Raw genomic sequence first — 17,950 nt, 5'->3', positions numbered from 1 at the left:
ATCATTTCAAGGACTAAAAAAGGACAGTGATTCGTCCCAGTCACAGCGCTATTGGGTGAGATGAAGTACATTACCTGTATGTTTACTGCCTGCCTGCAGACCCAGCCGGGGGAGACTCTAACCCTAAAAAGGGTAGCGCCATAGCCGGCGTTTTCTTTGTTTTCGTTTGTTGTGTTTACGTTTTTCAATAAATTCCCCTTGGTTATTTCCTGCATCTGCGTCTGCCATCTCTTAAGTATGATAGAAATGACAGCATTGCGATCAAAGGTCATGGCAATTCAGTGTTGGTTTTTGGCCTTACTGCTTATATGCAGAGATTTCTCTGGATTTTATGAATCTTCTGATATTATGATTTGATGGAAGACCTAAATTCTTTGCAATTGTACATTAAGGAACGTGGTTCCTAAACTGCACAAAGTGGTGACCCACACCCCATCCTTGCTTGTGAATGACTGAGCTGTTTAGGGATCCTCCTTTTGTACCCAATCATGATGTTCACCTGTTTCAAGTTAACAGGTGTTTTTGGAGCATTCGGCAACTTTCGCCCAGCTCTTTTGGAACGTGTTGCTGGTGTCAAATTCAAAATGAATGACTGCTTTGTCACAAATTGGCCAGGCAGTGTGTATGTGGTAGCACCATACATAAATGGTGCTATCAGGGCTTGTTACTGTTCAGTATAAGTATTCAAAAATAATGCATTTGGTTCGTGTTTACATAGGAGCACAAAACTTAAGACCATCTACAGTACACACCAGGACCCAGAAACCTCAGCAGAAAACGCAACAGAACCAACCAGTAGAACAATTTCCCTAAGGTGGTACAGTGGAACCTTGGATTACGAGTAATGCGGTTTACGAGTGTTCTGCAAGACGACCAAAAATTTGTAATAAAATTTTACTTTAAAAAACTAGCATTTTCTTGGTTTACGAGCACCGAGTATCATGTTTCACGCATGCACTTCTTGTTTAGACGCCGAGCGTCACGTGATCACAACTGAGCCAACAGTTTTTCTCTCTCTTGCGCTGCGGAATCGTCTCCCCTGCTGGGTCTATGTGCTTGTCTCTTACTGGTATAATCAACATCTGTGCACGCGTGTACTGTTTACTATAACACTGTGACTACGTGTGTGTGAAACATATTTTATTATGTGTTCGGAAGTGCGTGTGTAGAGCGCGTGTATTGTTTCTCATAACACACGTGTGTGCGCGCGAGTAAGACAAAAGAAATTCTCAATACAGAGGTTAAAAATCTATTTTCTTCCTCATCGCGGTGTGTGTGTGTGTGTGTGTGTGTGTGTGTGTGTGTGTGTGCGCGAGCGTAATTAGACACTATGCCGGCTGTGTGTGTGTGTGTGTGTGTGTGTGTGTGTGTGTGTGTGTGTGAAACCCTCATTCACAAACACACACGCGCGCACAGAAATAAAGGCAAGAGACATACAATCAGCTCTCCGGAGAAACTCTGTCGCAAATCTTTTCAGAGGTAAGGTGCTGGGTCATTTGTTTGTTTGTTTTACTTTACAGCAGTGATTGTCAGTTTGCGCTCACACGAGTGTCATTAGCGATGTTTATTGCTTTTTCTTTTAGATAAAACAGTGTAGCGGGAGAGAGACGTTGATTTATGACCTCTGTTTACGGAAGTGTTGTCCAGTGCGGGAGATGCATTGTGGGTAATGCTGTCCGATGTGTGTGAACGCGATTGTGAGATTTCATCTTCAGTAGTTTTTTTTAGTTGGATTTAAGTGCAGGATCCACCCGAAAGTTTGTAATATAACCTGACAATGCAGAAAATAAAAGAACGGGAATCGACGAGTTTGTCCATCTCATCATTACACGAGCATGATTAACGAGCTGTTACGCTGTCGTGAGCAACATAAAAAAGCGGAGAAGCTTTAATAATTTATAACAGAACAGCAGTCTTTCCGTTAATGTGTGTGTGAGTGTGTTTAAACGAGTGAAGAAAGTTTAAATGTAAAAGATGAGGAAAGGGAGGCAGGAGGGGCTGAAAGCAAGAGTCTCCACTTACTCTAGCCTCACACGCACACACACATACACAGCGCCTGCATGCACAAAGGGAAACGCTTATCTGCCGTGATTTATTTTTAACTTTTTTAAAGGTGCAGGTTAATTTGTTTTAGTTTTACTTAATATTTTGTATTTAATATTTTTATGTATTTATTTTTTTGGGCTGTAGAACGAATAATTTAAGTGTTCATTATTTCTTATGGGAATATTAAATTTGTTTTACGAGTGTTTTGGAATACGAGCCCACTTCCGGAACGAATTATGCTCGTAATCCAAGGTTCCACTGTATATGCTAAACAAGCCTGGTAAGCTTTTATGAAAATGAAGAAATTTTATGTTCTGACTAACATTGTTTTGCATTCATTCAGGTTTTAAGGTGCTTAAATTTAAAGAAATGAGAGACCAGAAAAGTAAAAGTGGTTGAAAACATCTGTAAACAAGGTTTAGGCTTGTTGTATTGAGGGTCAGTTGTTTTGTTAGTAGTCAGTCTCTGCTCTTTAAAGGAGGTTGTAACTGATAAAAATTCTGTACATTCATTTTTTCTACATAATTGTTTTTCTTTTCATTAATAAAGGTATGCCAGAAAAATCTTATTGTGCAATTGTTTCTGTACATTTAGTTATATATACTTATCAATTGCAATTGAAATTGAGTACTTTAATGTTAAGTATTAAGTTTCAAGAACATTTTTGAGAATGTGCAATAAATACTGAACTGCAAATTTTAAAAAGAAATAAATAAAGGGTGGTTGATTTTCATGTGACTTACTCAATTCCTGTCTTACAAATATGCATTTTAGCCACATCTTATTTATTTGTAAAAAATTGTCCCTATATTATTTACAAGTACCTACATTGTAGAAATACCAGAACATTGTGTGTGTGTGTGTGTGTGTGTATTAGCTAGTCTTCATAAGTTTGGTGTATCTGAAATTGTCCCCACATTGGATAGAAATGTCAGGTGGCTTTAACAATGTTTTTTTCAGCGACAGCTGCCTTCAAGGGCTTAATTTTAACAATGTCATCAATTTTAACAAAACATTAATCTGTTGTCCATTTGCTCCTAAACCATCTAGAAATATAAGTCCCGACATTATGAAAACCAGCGTATAGTCCCCAAAAACTGGGTGCACAATTGTGTGTGTGTATGTATGTATGTATGTATGTATGTATGTGTGTGTGTGGTGTGTGTGTGTGTGTGTGTTTGTTTATGTGTGTAAAGCCAAAGTAAGAGGAGAGGAGGAATCAGACCCACCCCTCTTCTTGTCTTACATAGTAACCATTCTTCCTCTCTTAATTGAGTTTTTCACACCCACCCACATTAATGGAAAGACTGTTTTATCAGTAAAATTAATAAGGAAAATTGCTTATAACATTTGCATACTAATGGAATCACTGCTGTAAAGTAAAAATAAAAATAAATTAACCTGCACTTTACCTTTGAAAAGAACCGCATACAAACACAAAATAAAAGATTTTTACACACACACACACACACACACACACACGTGGTCACAGTGTTATAGTAAACAGTACACGCGTGCACGGATCTTGGTTTTAACAGTAAGAGACACTAACACTAAGACCGAGCAGAGGAGATGATTACCCATAATTCCACAACGCGAGAGAGAGAAAAACCATTGGCTCAATTGTGATCACGTGACGCTCGGCGTCAAAACAAGAAACGCAGTTTGATACATGATACTCGGTACTTGTAAACCAAGAATTGTTTGTTTTCCAAGTCAATATTTATTAAAAATCTTTGCTTGTCTCACGGAACGCTTGCAATCCGCGTTACTCGCAATCCGAGGTTTCACTGTATATAGTCTTAGATTATGGCCAAGTGTTTATCTGGAGTAAATGGTGACATCAGAATTAAAAAAGAAAGTTGTGTAGTTGCATTCACATGTAACTATTTCAGTTTCATTCTGTAATGACTTTAGTAGACATCCAGTCGAGTCCCATCCCCCAATGCCATTCAAAAGGTTAAAGTTCCAAAAGACACACTGAGGGTTTCCCAACGTCGTATTTTTGACGTCAAAAGAAAGGGAACTGCTCTTAATTTTTGTGCTTGTCTCAATCACAGCTACATCTCCATTGATGATGGTGCCAGATGATTGCTGTCATCGTACGTCAGATTTCGATCAGGTACGATATTATTAAAAGCTGAAGAAATTATGACTGTGAGGAATGTATGTGCGATAGCCACTTGAATATTTATTTGGGCATAAAAAATAGTAAATTTTGGGGTTGCAGAATAGTTTATAAGTGTAAAATTAAAGCTACAGTGGTACCTTGGCATACAAATTTAAGAGCTTAGAGCAAAATTTTGCATTGCCAAACGCATTTTCTTAAAAAAATAATGTGCGGATAATTAATTCCAGCCACCAAAAAATATTACCAATATTACCAATTTTTAAAACTAAAGTCGTGCATAATGTGCGTACAAAACAATAAAAACATTTATAAAAATCTGAGATAATTATTAAACTGACATTGATATTAAACCTCATTTAACCTTAATGGGCACTGGGTGCTTTAAAAACAAAACTGAAAGTAGCTTTTTTTACTTCCTGGTGCTGTGCTTGCTAACTTTCTTGAGACCCATGATGTGTCTTCACTAAATCTTGCACAATATGCAAAAACCCACAAAGGATACCCTGCCTGTCTTTTCGCTGATGCAGAGAAGTTTTGAACAACTCCCGGTTTAACTTCACTGGTGTTTGGCTCGGTTTGGTCGCTTGTATGCTAAAGGCAAGAATTCTTAAGGCTTTAACTAAACATAATCTAATTATTTTAAAATGCACTTACCTTCATAACAGGTTGACTTATTAAAATTGTTTGTGAGAGATTGGAAATAGTGTTTAGTATGTCTACAATTGTTAATATTGTAGCTGTAGAGTCAGTGATGTTTTCACTTGCTAATAAAGCATTAGTGCTGAGGTTGACCATAAATTGGGGGATTTTGTCTGGCTGTAAAGTCTGCCATAAAAAAGGAATAAATAAATTAATTAAAAAACAAACAGTAGTCACATAATTGAATTTGTTATGGAAAAAAGAAAAAGTCAAATTGCCTTAGCTGTATCTTGTAAATTTTTAAAGATGGGAAGAACACAGGAGTTTTCTATGGGTTCCCAGAGGTTTGATGGATTACACTGAGCTACTTGATAGCCAACCATCTCTCCAATACAGTTACCAGAGCTTTTATCTCCCAGATTTCCAGCTCCAAATACATTATCAAAGCAGTCAAATGCTAAAAAAAAATGTTACAAAACATTATATATATGTGTGTGTGTAATTAGGATTTAATGAGGAAATGGTTGTCACAAATTTAAATAATATTGTTCTGTAAATATACTACAAGTAATGATAATTAATAATATAAATTTAGTTTATCTGTTTTTATTTAACAAAATGACTACTCTTTTATGACCACAATGTATATTTGATATTGCAAGTTTTGTTGTAGATGTTGAGGAAAATGTCAAATAATAAATAAATGGTTACTCACTTTTGTTAAGTATATTTAAGGTGATGCTCTTTGAGTTGTAACTCTGACTTGTACTTTCAGGTAGGGGATTTTGGAGTTGGCATGTCACCTGTGCTACTGCATTATTTATGCAGTCTGTTTGTTTAACTGAATAGTCGCATGATATGCAGCCTGTCACCGGGTCTGTGCAACACAAGTAAATGTCAAAATACATCAAAAATCAGGGACATTTTTCACCAGCCATTCACTGTATCTAAAATAATGAAGGCTTGCCAAAATATTTAGTAATTAAAGCAGTGTTAGTTGTTCTTCATTTCAAGTCTTACTTGTCGATGGTGAGTTGCAAGCATCCCATTTCACTTGGTAAACTGACTGAACACAGCACTGCAGTGGGACTGTGGTATCCTTACATTGTAAAAGTTTGTCACTGGTCACTTGGATAATGGGGTATGGCTCAATATTAATGCTTTGCCAGATCACATATGGAATTGAGTTTACTGTTGTTGTGCAGGCATATTGGCCTGGGAAAGCAGAGAGGAAATAAATAATATTATTAAAAATTATAATTGTGTAATGTAATTAAAAGATCTTGAAGCTGAGCCTGGACATCCATGATTATTAATATTTATGCAGTATGTCTTTTGTAGTCTTTAGCCAGATAAGTTTTAATACCAATATTGTAGTTTTAGTTGTAGTTGACATTAGGAAGTCCATACAAAACATTATATATTATTTCACACATTCTACTAAAAAAAGCTTCATATGTCAGGCAGCTGTAATCCTGAACGCAATGTATGTAATGTGATCTTGGGCAGCTTTTATGTCACTGACATCTGTCAGTCAATGCACATTTATATATTTTTCCACATTTACCTTATCTTGTGTATTAGCAGGTAAATAATAGCTTAGAAATTAACAAAATAAAACAACTGAACATTTTTCGAGCTTTTGAAAATATAAATCAATCTTTTGCACACCGTCTGGCCTTTAAGATGCATGCAATAGGGTAATTAAAATTTTGTTGTGGTGGTGGTGTATCTGTAACGTTCAAAAATCCAGATTACTCTCTTTCACTTTTGCTTACTCGCTTACTCGCTGAGTAGATGTATGTGCATGCATTGCACCTAGACATTTAAGGTATGGAATAAAGAAGACTTTGGTGTGCATTACAATATATAATCCTGTCAGTGCCTTTCTATGTAAGAAAGGAAGGAACATGTTATATAACAGGCATTTTCCTGACCAAAACAAGTCTGATCAATTTTACATGCAAAAGGAAAAGCAAATGCTATTCAGTGTTTTCCAAAGTGTGGGCCTACTGGTACAAAGTGTTTAATTTTGTAATCAAATAAAAAATATATATTAAATATTTCTGTTAATTTTCTTATTAAACAGTTAGAACTATTAAAAACAAAATCTTTAGATTTGAATTACACCCTATTCTTCATTTATCTTGATCTTATATGTTACTTAATTTATTTATTAATATTATGGAATATTATAAAATTCTAAATTAACAATAATTTGTTACTTACCAGTGTTACTTGGAGAAGCATTATTGAGCTCAAGGATATTGGCTGACTGAGGTAGTGGGCCCCCATTCAGAGTCCATGTTAGGCCATTATTAACTGGGGGATTGCAGGTCAATTTGAGATTCGTCCCAGGATATATATTGCCGCTGCTTGTATATAGTCCATCTTTCACTGCAATGAAGAGTACATCTTTATTTGTCTACCCTAAGTCCTTTTAACATTAATACTGGAGACTTTGAAATTTTTAAACAACCCTTACCACTTTGACTGAATGCATTGTTGCTCACATTAAATCCCTGAGTACGGAGATCATTAGCAACGTTTTCATTTGCTGATACCAAATCCAGGTTAACACTAGTTGTGCTAATACTAAAGTCTGCCAACACACTACCAGACCTGTTAAAACAAGAACAAGACCTTACCACTTGATCTGACTTTTAAGATATTATGTACAATCTTCCCAGATTTTCAATTTAAACAAAGTTTTTTTTCTTCTATATTTAAATAGTAATTTCATTTATTTAAATAACAGCAAAATTAGGATAGATTTGACCTATGCTATGGACTTATATACATTAAAAATGTATAACTATTATAATAAGAGTGCATTAAATAATATCACCTGAAGTTGGTCACTTTTGCAGTGCCTGCCATGTAACCAGTTACTCTTTTGTAGCTTAAATCAATCTGAAGTGAAAAATGCCCAGCATGTCTTATTTAGTTGTAAATTAGAGTGGAATTATATGCCACAACACTATACTTTTAATAATGACAACAACAATACTACTATTACTACTACTACTACTACTACTAATAATAATAATAATAATATACTGTGTAACACTTACTGAACTCTCAATTGCCTCTTTATATTGTTTGTATTTTGTACTGGTTTTGTCATTGAGTTGAGTGTCAAAAACTTCATTTATTGTAAATGTAAAGGTTAATACATGGGTGTCTGTAAAAACAACAAGAACAATTTACAAAATTAGGTCTAATAATTTATACAAAAATAATTTAACAAAAACAAGGACATCTAATGGTTCAGTCAAGCAGAGGCAAATCAAGTCCTTAATAAATAAAATATATACATAGACAAATATAAAAAATATTTATTATCAAAATACATACATTTCACACCATATGTTACTGTTAATATAAGCAAAATAATATAATAATGGGTTAAATAAAAGAGAAAAACAAGGATTAAAACCCTACCAGTAGTTGTAGTGATTGGTGAGGGCGTGTTGGTTGTAGATGGTGTGGATAAGATTGTAGCACTTGGGCTGGTGTCTGTAGTAGTTGGAGTTGAGTTGGTTTTGGTTGCAGTTGTTGTGCTCACTGCAGATTGTGTCATGGTACAACGCAAAAAAGGCATGTTAAGTTTAAAGGTTTTTAAAGAAGGCATCACATTCATCTGGATTACAAATTATACCTTCATACATACATAATTTCCAGGTCCTAAATTGCATTTAAAAAGTTAAAAGTCATGATCTGTCAGCAGATCTTTGAAAAAGAAAGGAGAATATTAATACTGCTTGCAGAAGTATTTACCTCTTTAGACTAGTAATTAGTGGAACCATCTTTTACTGTTTTAAGGCTGGTGAAAATAATTTTCTACCAACTTTGAACATTTTAATTGATTTTTACTGGTGAATTTGCTCTAGGTCATACAGCCTGTTTGCTTGGATGTTGTTTGCTTAGTGTGATGCAGGTTCCACTGGCTCAATATTGATCTCACAAAGCTTATGGTTATTTATAAAACCCTGTAATGTTTTTAAAACAGCCACAGCCCTCCAAGATCTAAAACCTAATTACCTTCTTAAAAATAATGCCCATTGTTATTCTTAAATTTACATTTTCATCATTTGGCAGACACTGCTTGTGCAAAGCAACTAACATAAGTGTTTAGATGTTCCCATTACTAAATACTGTATATCCTTACACAGGTTTAATAGGTTACCAACTGAAAGTACCATCAGTCAAAAAAAGGTTTTGTTTATGGTGGGCGTTAACCCAAATACACAAGAAACAGACAGGCCATTAGACTGTACTCCTGATGCTTCTAAGTTTTATTGAGAAGATCAGCATTAGAGCTCACTCACTGGGTTTGATGGGTAAGTCAATTTTTAATTATTTCATGATGCATTTTCAACTAGTATCAGAGGATTTAAAAATTAACCATAAGCTCTATGCATATTTTGATATATAATGGTTTAATGTTTTAAAGGTTATATACGTATAACCAGTCAAATTTATTCATTACAGTAAATTTGCATTAATGGAATTATGCGGTAAAGCAATGGTTTTTAATTCACATGTGTGCTTTAGACTATCAGACGCCTTGTGCATAGGAAGAGTGGGTAAAGAGTCAATCCAAAGAGTGAAAATCCATATTATGGCAAGAAACACACAGTTAGGTAAAGACAAAAGACAGTACATCATTACTTTAAGAATTGAAGGTCGGTCAATCTGAAAAATCTCAAGAACTTTAAATGTATCTCTAAGTGTCTTTGCCAAAACAAACTCTATGATACAACTGGCTCTATTAGACACCACATGCAAGTGCTTCAAGTGACAGTCATACAGTATGTCAACATCTACTGTTCAGAGAAGACTTGCTTGAACCGAGAAACACAAAAATGGATATTAGATCAGCGGAAAACTGTCCACTGGTCTAATGAAAATTTAAGATATTTAGATCTACCTGCCATGTCCTTGTTAAACATTGAGAGAGTGGACAGACAATTCCTGAATGTGTGGTTCCCACTGAGAAGCATGGAGGAGGAGATGTGATGTTGTGGGGGTGCTTGCTGGAAACACTGTTGGTTGTCAAAATTAAGGGCAAGTTGAATCAGTCCAGCTACCACAGCATTTGCAGTGACATGCTATCCAATCTGGTTTGCACATAGTGGCTCATAATTTGTTGTCCGACAGGAGAATGACCCCAAATGGATTTCTAGGTTATGTACGGTAAGAGCTATTTGTCCAAAAAGGAGAGTGATGGAATGCTGCATCAGATGACCTGGCCTTTCATCTAAATTCAGAAGGTTTCAGTTCAGTTGGTTTGGGATAAGTTGAATTGGACAGTGGAGTAAAATCAGGCAAGGATTTAAACCTCTCGAAACTTTCTCTTTGAGGTAGTCACCTGGAATAGATTGTTGTAAAACTATCCCAGGTGACTACCTCATAAGGCCGACACAGAGAATTCCAAGAGTGTGCAAAGCTGTCATCAGAGCACAAGGTAGTATCTTTGAAGAATTGAAACTAGAAAACATATTCTTGGTTAATAAACATGTAAACATGTTGGTTATTTAATATGTTTAGTTTGCCTTTAGTATTTATATACAATGTTGACAACAATAAAAATAAAATAAGAAAAACACTGAATAAAAAGTGTAAAACTGAAAAAAAAAAAAAAAACATAGACTGGTACTGTGTGTACAGGACACACACACACACACACTTGTACATCAGTGGCGATTTCTTTAAGACTGCAAGGGAAGCTCAGCTTATACCCTATAATGTCACAAAATTAATGGTCAAATTATGTACTATTGTATTAACATTTTATTGACTGAAAATGCGTTAGAAAACGTTCATCTCAAAGACGAGTTTGTTCAGAATTAGTTAGATATAGCAGGTCGGCTGACTTGATTTTCTCCTCATACATTCCTGTAGCGTCACAGTGCATTTCCCCGTTGAAGCCCAGCGTCCATTGACTTCAATGCGGCTGCTTTGAATGTTTTTTTTCAGTGCTTTGAAACTAGACGGTCATTGGATAAACGCTGCGATTATGTCCTGCCCACGGACGCTCAGCGTCTTTGAACTTGAATGAGGAGCAAATCAGGAGTGGGTTGGCCTGGACTCCGAGCTTCTGCATGATGATTGAAGGGTCTGTCGAAAGATTGCATCTCCTTTTGACTGACAGCGATTTTGTACTATAGGGAATCGCTGAAGCTATTCGCGCTCAGTCCCATCGCGGATTTCTCAAGGTCAGTCGAAATAAAAACTGCTTGATTTCTTTATATTTGCTTGGCGAAATTGCTTGATTTTCATTATACATTTCACACAATTATACACCACATTCCTTGTTTCACTTTTACAGAGTTTAATATTTTTTTTAGATCGTTCATTCATTCATATAGTAGGCTAGGCTAGCGTCGTGGGTGAAACTGCACACGATGGCAGACAGTGCCAATATTGTCGACCTGATTTTGGCAAAGCCACTTGAAAGTGTTCCTTACGAGTAAAAACTTAGAATTAAACAGCAGGGCAGATCAACACCTAAGATTGATTTAGTGCAAAAGATAGGGAAAAATAACAGGTCTTTTCAGCTCTCCTTGTATGACAAAGTTAGCTGGCTGACTGGAAGTGCTGTGACAAAAAAAAAAATTTACTGCTGGCCATGCCTCTTGATGAAACCATCTAACATGTGTTGTTTGGTCAAAGGTGGGGTTTGGAGATCTGTCTAACTTTGACAGGGCATATAAAAGACATGAAAAAAACAATGAACATGTGAGTGCATGTGCAAGATTAAGTTGCATGAGAAGGATCAGGGTTGAGCATGCAATAAATGGAGGTGCTCGCAATTAAGTGGCTAAACATAATGAAACATTCAAACAAAACAGGGCCTTCCTAAACCGCCTTATTGATGTGACATCCTTGCTAGGCCGGCAGGAGCTGTCATTTAGGGGACATGATAAGAGTAGTGAATCATCCAACAAGGGGAATTACAGGGAGTTCACAGAAACATTAGCTAAATATGACTCTGTCCTGTCCACACAATTCGAGTCCTCAACTGTGTTTTCTGGTATGTCCCATACTATTTAAAATGACTTGATCTCTGCTCTTGCAGCCACCATTTCTGTTTAGATCAGAGATGAAATTTAGAATGCTCCCTTTTTTGAATGGCAGGTCGATAAAACAACTGATATATCCTGCCGTGCCCAACTCTCTGTCATTTTTTGTGTATGTGGATCGTGCAGGTAAAATTCAGGAGCGCTTTATTGGATTTTTTTATGTTTCTGGGGGGCAAGATGCCAAGTCCGTTTTTGAAATATTAAATGAGAACATGCAGGGCTACAATTTTGGGATAAGCTTGTGGCACAGACCTATGATGGGGCTGCTGTCATGGCTTCAGATCTCAATGGTCTGCAGGCCAATGTGAAAGCAATAGCCCCCAGTGCAATGTTTGTGCATTGCTATGCACACAGACTGAATCTGGTGCTGTCACCGGGGGCTAAATGCTTGCCTGAGTGCAGAATCTTTTTTGCATCACTCTCTGGATTTGCCACATTTTTTTCAAAATCCACAAAGAGGACATCTTTTCTGGAGTCTGCAAGCTGTTCAAGGTTGCCCAGAAACGCTCCTACTTGATGGAATTTCACATCACGGATAGTGAGCACTGTGGCAAACAATTATAATGGCCTTCTACAGACATTTAAGAACATCATTGCAGATACAACAATGGATGATGATACACTGGATTGTGCCAAAGGATTTGTGAGGAAACTGGAGGATTTTGAGTTTGTGTTCATGTTGTACACATATGAACAAATCTTCTCTGAGACTGATGTGGTCTTTGATATTGTCCAGCAGAGGGCGATGGATGTTCTTTACTGCAAGAAAAGAATTGAATCTCTTCTTGCATTTGTCAAAGAGAAGAGGTCAGAGGGGGCTTTCCAAACCGTTTATGCCAAAACAGCAGATCTCACATCAGACCCACGAGATGAGCCCATGTGGAAGCACCGTCTGACCCAATTACAGGATCCCCCAGAGCGATACAGAAATCTGTACATGCCCATCCTTGATAACATCTTGGAGCAGATTCCTCGACGTTTTTCAAATTTGGAAAGCATGCCCTTCTTAGAATTAGCCAGTCCAGAGAAATTTGATGACATGAGACAAGTATTTCCAGAGGTGTCCTGAAAAGTTATGGCCATCACTTTGATTCAGGGAGACTGAGGTCAGAACTTCAAGTCCTGTATTCAGATCAGAACTTACAGGGTAACAGGGGAAAGCTTGGTGTTCCTTAAAGACATGGAGTTGGACAGTGCAATGCCTCAGCTTTACAAACTGTTCTCATTAGTGGCAACAATTGGAGCTACATCTGCAGGTGTAGAAAGGAGCTTCTCCTGTTTAAAGCGGCTCAAGTCCTACACCCGAAACACAATGGGCCAAGGCTGTTTAAGCAGCCTAGCTCTGCTGGCCATTGAGAGGACACTGGTCAAGTCACTGAAAAAGACGTCTAGTTGGTACAACAGGGTCACAGACCATTTTCTTGAAAAGGAACATAGGGAAGAATTTCCTTTTAAATAAATAGACAATTTTATGATGTAGGCCGAAAATGAGCTTCCCCTATTTGACAGACCATTAGCCGCCACTGTTGTAAATATATATTCATATATCATACCTGCAATTGTGGTGGTTGTAGTGGTGTTTTGTGTGGTAGTAGATGTGGTAGTTCCTGTGGACGTGGTAGTTTATTTTATTTATTTAATACATTTTATATTATAAAATATATTATTATATATTGTATATTGTATGTATGTGTATGGACATGTGTATATTACAAGGGTGAGTCAGAAATTATCCGCACTCTAACTTTAGAATTCTTTTTAATTCACTTTTAGAAAAGACAAATAATTTTCCAACATCAACTCCTTGCTTTCAAAACACTTTGTCTCTCTGTCAATAAGGTTCCATATTCTTCACTAAACCTTGCACAAAATTCATTCGATTCGATTGAATCAATTCGAAATTCTTGCAAAATGTAAAATTTTTAAGTTAAAATTCAAAGGGGAGGGCATTTGCATGCGCAGATCTTGCTGTATATTAATATAGATATTTAATATAACTGAAGTGTGGATAATTTTAGACTCACTTTCTTATATCTGGGATAATTTAACTGAGACTTTCAGACACCTAAATGCGATTTCACATTAATCATGATACAGTGAAATTTTAATGACATACTATGCCTCATAAATTAAATTAGATTAAATTAGATTAAATTACATTAGATTTAACTTTAGTAGACCAAGATGGCAGTGCATACAAGCGTGCAAGGCATAGTGTCTTTCCAAATATATACCTTAAACATTTATAAACTTTTTAAACTGAAAAACAAAAAAAGAAATCTAAAAAAAATGACGTATAGGGAATAGGTGAATAGTGATGGTGCTGTCTTTGTCAGGAAAAAAACAACAAATGACAAAACAAATACATCATAGAATTGTTAAAGATCAGTAAATAATTGTTGTCTTATTAAACCAAACCAAAGGTGCAAGTAGAATTTTACCTGTTGTTGGTTTAGGTGGACATTTAGAATTATCTATAAGTCAAAACAACAGAATGAATTACTATTAAAAAAGAAAGTAGTAAAAAAGAAATACTATAATTTTTTTTTTTTTTTTTTACCCATTCTAATTCGGAAGATTTTGCAATGAAAAATTACACTTTAAATTCGTTGAGTGTTGTACAAAATTAAACATTTTGAGCATATCCAATGTTTTTCTCATTCCTTATAGTTGAGACCTTTTGTAAATTGATTAAATTTTGCTTTGAATTTAGGATAACAAACTACCCCTCTTAGTCCAAAAAACTAAAAGTTGATAAAACCCATGCACTGTAAAGTCAATCTGGTTAATATTCACTAATAAAGTATTGAGACAGCATTTGTAAGACATAATCATTTTTGTATTACTTATACATACCAGTCAGCTCACTGATTGGCTGGCAGAAGTGTCCATCATTTGGAACAGCATTGATGCAGCCACACAAAGAATCAGCGATGTTATTACAAGAGCCATACTGTGTGCACTTTTCACACGGCCAGAAATACTGATCATTACATCTGCACTGATATTCAGTACCACTCAAAATGCACACTGTGGAAGAGAGGGAAGGTCTTGTTAGTTTTTTTTAATGGTTTAAATACAATATAATGACTGGTTCTTAGATATTGTGTAAACAGCCATGAATAAACAAAAAAGTGTACCATTGTATAAAAATTTAAAGTAAGTAAATATTTTGGGTCAAACTCTTTACATCAGGTATTACATGAAAGCAATCTCTGAAATGTTAGGACACTTTATGAAGCCACTTACCTGTAGTGATGTTTATGTCCACCGCACTGGTGTCACTATTTATTGAGGTTAAATTCTGTATGTTCAAATAATTCCTCAGTAGATTCAAGTCTGTTATATCTGTGCTGTCAATCTCAAACTCAATTACATAATCATCTGTAAGGTGAAAAGAAATTACATGGAAGGTTACTGTATTATAATGTAAAAATAAAGTAATAAAATGAAATATGATATGAATTAAGTTATTGGGTTTGTTGGACTTTGTGATAAATGCTGAAGCCAATAAAATTGACAGTATGTTACAGTATGCTGACTGCCACTGATTTTACCCAAGCAAACATGGGCTATATACAGTATACTTTTGTTGTTTTCACACTCATTAAAATTCATCATTCTACACACAATACTTACAATACAATGACAAAGTAAAAACAGCTGTTTATATTTCTTTGTTAATTCATTTTTAAAATAAAAACTAAAATATCCATACTCCAATATTTACAAAAGGATTTAGACCGATCACTTTATACTTAGTATCACTCAGAAGAGCTCTTAACTTCTACAAACTCTCAGTGAGCTGTCCTTCTTATGTCTCTCCACAAGGGAACTTAGTTCACACTAGTGATTCTTAAGTACTTGGTTATCTTTCTGACTGAGGCCCTTTATCCCCGGTTACTCAGTTTTTTTGGTGGCCAGATCAGGAAAGACAGTTGGTTGTTCCAGATCTTTTCCATTCGAAAATGATTGAGACTACAGTATCATGCTTTTAGGTGCTTTTACTGATGGTGAATGTTTTCTTTGAATGTATCCTAGATCTGTGTCTTGACACAATCCTGTCTTGTAGGTCTACGGATAATTCTCTTGACTTCATGAATTTGATTTTTACTGTCAAAGGCGCCATTTAGTGTTAGACTTTATAAAGACAGGTGTGTACAGTACCATTCCTATCTATGTCCATTGAAGTCAATTAGGCACAGGTGGACTCGACTCAAGATGTAGAAGCATCTCAAGGACCACTTATAGTAGAAGGATGCACCAAAGCTTAATTGAAAGAGAATACTTTTGAAAACAGAATATTTTAATCTTTATTTTTTAGATAAAGTAAAAGTAAGTTAACGAAAAACTATAAACAACTTTTTATTTTATCACTGTGAAGTATTGAGCGTAGAATGATTAGAAAAAAATATTTGAGTACATTTTAAGATGAGTTCAAAACCTAAATTGTGGAAAAACCTGAAGAGTCTGAAAACCTTCTGTCACCACTGTAAATATATAATATTAATATTTAAACTGCATTTTTTACATTGCCACATAAACAAATGAACTGATGTAACACGTTCATAGCACAGACAGTGTTGATAATTTCATGGAGCCAACAGAAAATACAGCGAAACCCCAGCATACAAATTTAATTTGTTCTAGAGGCCAGTTCTTCAGGCAAATTTGTATTGTGAAACTTTTGTGAAAATGTATTTCCAATAGGACATAATGTTAATGCAGATAATCCATTTCACCCACCCAAAAATATTACAAAAATTACCCATTTCCAATACTACGATCATATTTAATCTTTTAAATATAGTATTTAAAATAATAATTAATTACAAATATAATATTAAATAATCATATATTTAATATTGAATATTAAAACAATCAACAATCTTTAGAAAAGACAGGTAAATATAATAAATTATTAAATAAATAGATGTTAAACATCACATAACCAAAATTTGGCACCGGCTGCTTTTTTAATGATTTCCTTTCTAATTTCCACTGGAAGTGGCTCCCTTCACTTCTTGCTAACGTCCTTGCTAACTTTTGGACCCATGGTGCTACAGTATGTCTTCACTAAACCTTCCATAAAATGCACCAAACACACACACACACACACACACACACACACAAAAAAAAAAAAAAAACATTTCTAAGCTCGCTTAACTTGGCTTTCCACTGACGCAAAAAAGTTTTGAACAAATCCTGAACAAATTTCTTGCAAAATTTAAAATTCTTAACTCGGCATTTGTATGCTCAGGTTTCATCGTATATAAATATAGATATCTAATATAACTTGAGTGTGGATAATTTTAGACATATCTGGGATATTTTTACAATTAAGAGTTACTATTAAAAGAGTTTATGTAACCCATTTCAGCCTGGAGAATTTTGTCACGAGAAATCTCACTTTAAATATGTTGAGTGCTGTACAGAATTAAACATTTTGAGCATATCCAGTGTTTTTCTCATTCGTCGCTGTTGAGGCTTCTGGTAAATTGATCAAATGTTGATTTGCTATCACGATACTAGTCCAACAAACTAAAAGTTAATAAATACCATGCAATATATGGTTAAACTGGTTAATGTTTACTAATGAAGTGTTGAAACCACATCCATCAAATATGAATTTTGTATTACATATTATACATACCAGTCAGCTCACTGATTGGCTGGCAGAAGTGTCCATCATTTGGAAAAGCATTGATGCAGCCACACATGGAATCATTAATGTTATTACAAGAGCCATACTGTGTGCAATTTTCATATGGCCAGAAATAGTAATTCTGACACCAGCATTGATATTTACCAGCATTTAAACTGCAAACTGTGAAATAGAAAACAGGTTGATTCTTATATCTATTGCAAAAATTTTGAGATTTTTAAAACTATTTTCATGAAAAAAATACTTATGGCATGTTATGGCTGTGTCAGTGAAGCAGACTTTATAAGCCTTAGCCCAAAGTCTTTTCACTTTGTTAGTATCATGAAAAAAATCTTTCTTCAATAAATCATATTAGGCTACATCATGTGTATACTATAAATA

The 17,950-nt window shown here is 35.3% G+C and overlaps 1 protein-coding gene across 1 annotated transcript in view; it reads right to left on the bottom strand.

Moving 5' to 3' along the window:
* LOC128545505 (adhesion G-protein coupled receptor F1-like) overlaps window positions 1–16,676 on the bottom strand; it is a 28,459-nt gene extending 11,783 nt beyond the window's left edge. Inside the window, exons 1-14 of the mRNA XM_053515816.1 lie at window positions 16,673–16,676; window positions 15,154–15,288; window positions 14,761–14,934; window positions 14,346–14,378; window positions 13,458–13,511; window positions 8,261–8,383; window positions 7,891–8,000; window positions 7,665–7,729; window positions 7,302–7,438; window positions 7,046–7,213; window positions 5,837–6,031; window positions 5,532–5,693; window positions 5,095–5,273; window positions 4,832–5,002 (exon numbers count right to left, since the gene is read on the bottom strand). Coding sequence (XP_053371791.1) covers window positions 4,832–5,002; window positions 5,095–5,273; window positions 5,532–5,693; window positions 5,837–6,031; window positions 7,046–7,213; window positions 7,302–7,438; window positions 7,665–7,729; window positions 7,891–8,000; window positions 8,261–8,383; window positions 13,458–13,511; window positions 14,346–14,378; window positions 14,761–14,934; window positions 15,154–15,288; window positions 16,673–16,676 — 1,710 coding nt within the window. The remainder of the gene's footprint in view (window positions 1–4,831; window positions 5,003–5,094; window positions 5,274–5,531; window positions 5,694–5,836; window positions 6,032–7,045; window positions 7,214–7,301; window positions 7,439–7,664; window positions 7,730–7,890; window positions 8,001–8,260; window positions 8,384–13,457; window positions 13,512–14,345; window positions 14,379–14,760; window positions 14,935–15,153; window positions 15,289–16,672) is intronic.
* Between the last annotated feature and the right edge of the window lie 1,274 nt (window positions 16,677–17,950).

Source organism: Clarias gariepinus, chromosome 17 (assembly GCF_024256425.1).
Source record: "Clarias gariepinus isolate MV-2021 ecotype Netherlands chromosome 17, CGAR_prim_01v2, whole genome shotgun sequence".
In the NCBI taxonomy this organism is placed as follows: Eukaryota; Metazoa; Chordata; class Actinopteri; order Siluriformes; family Clariidae; genus Clarias; species Clarias gariepinus.
This window is presented reverse-complemented; position numbering and strand designations above follow the sequence as displayed.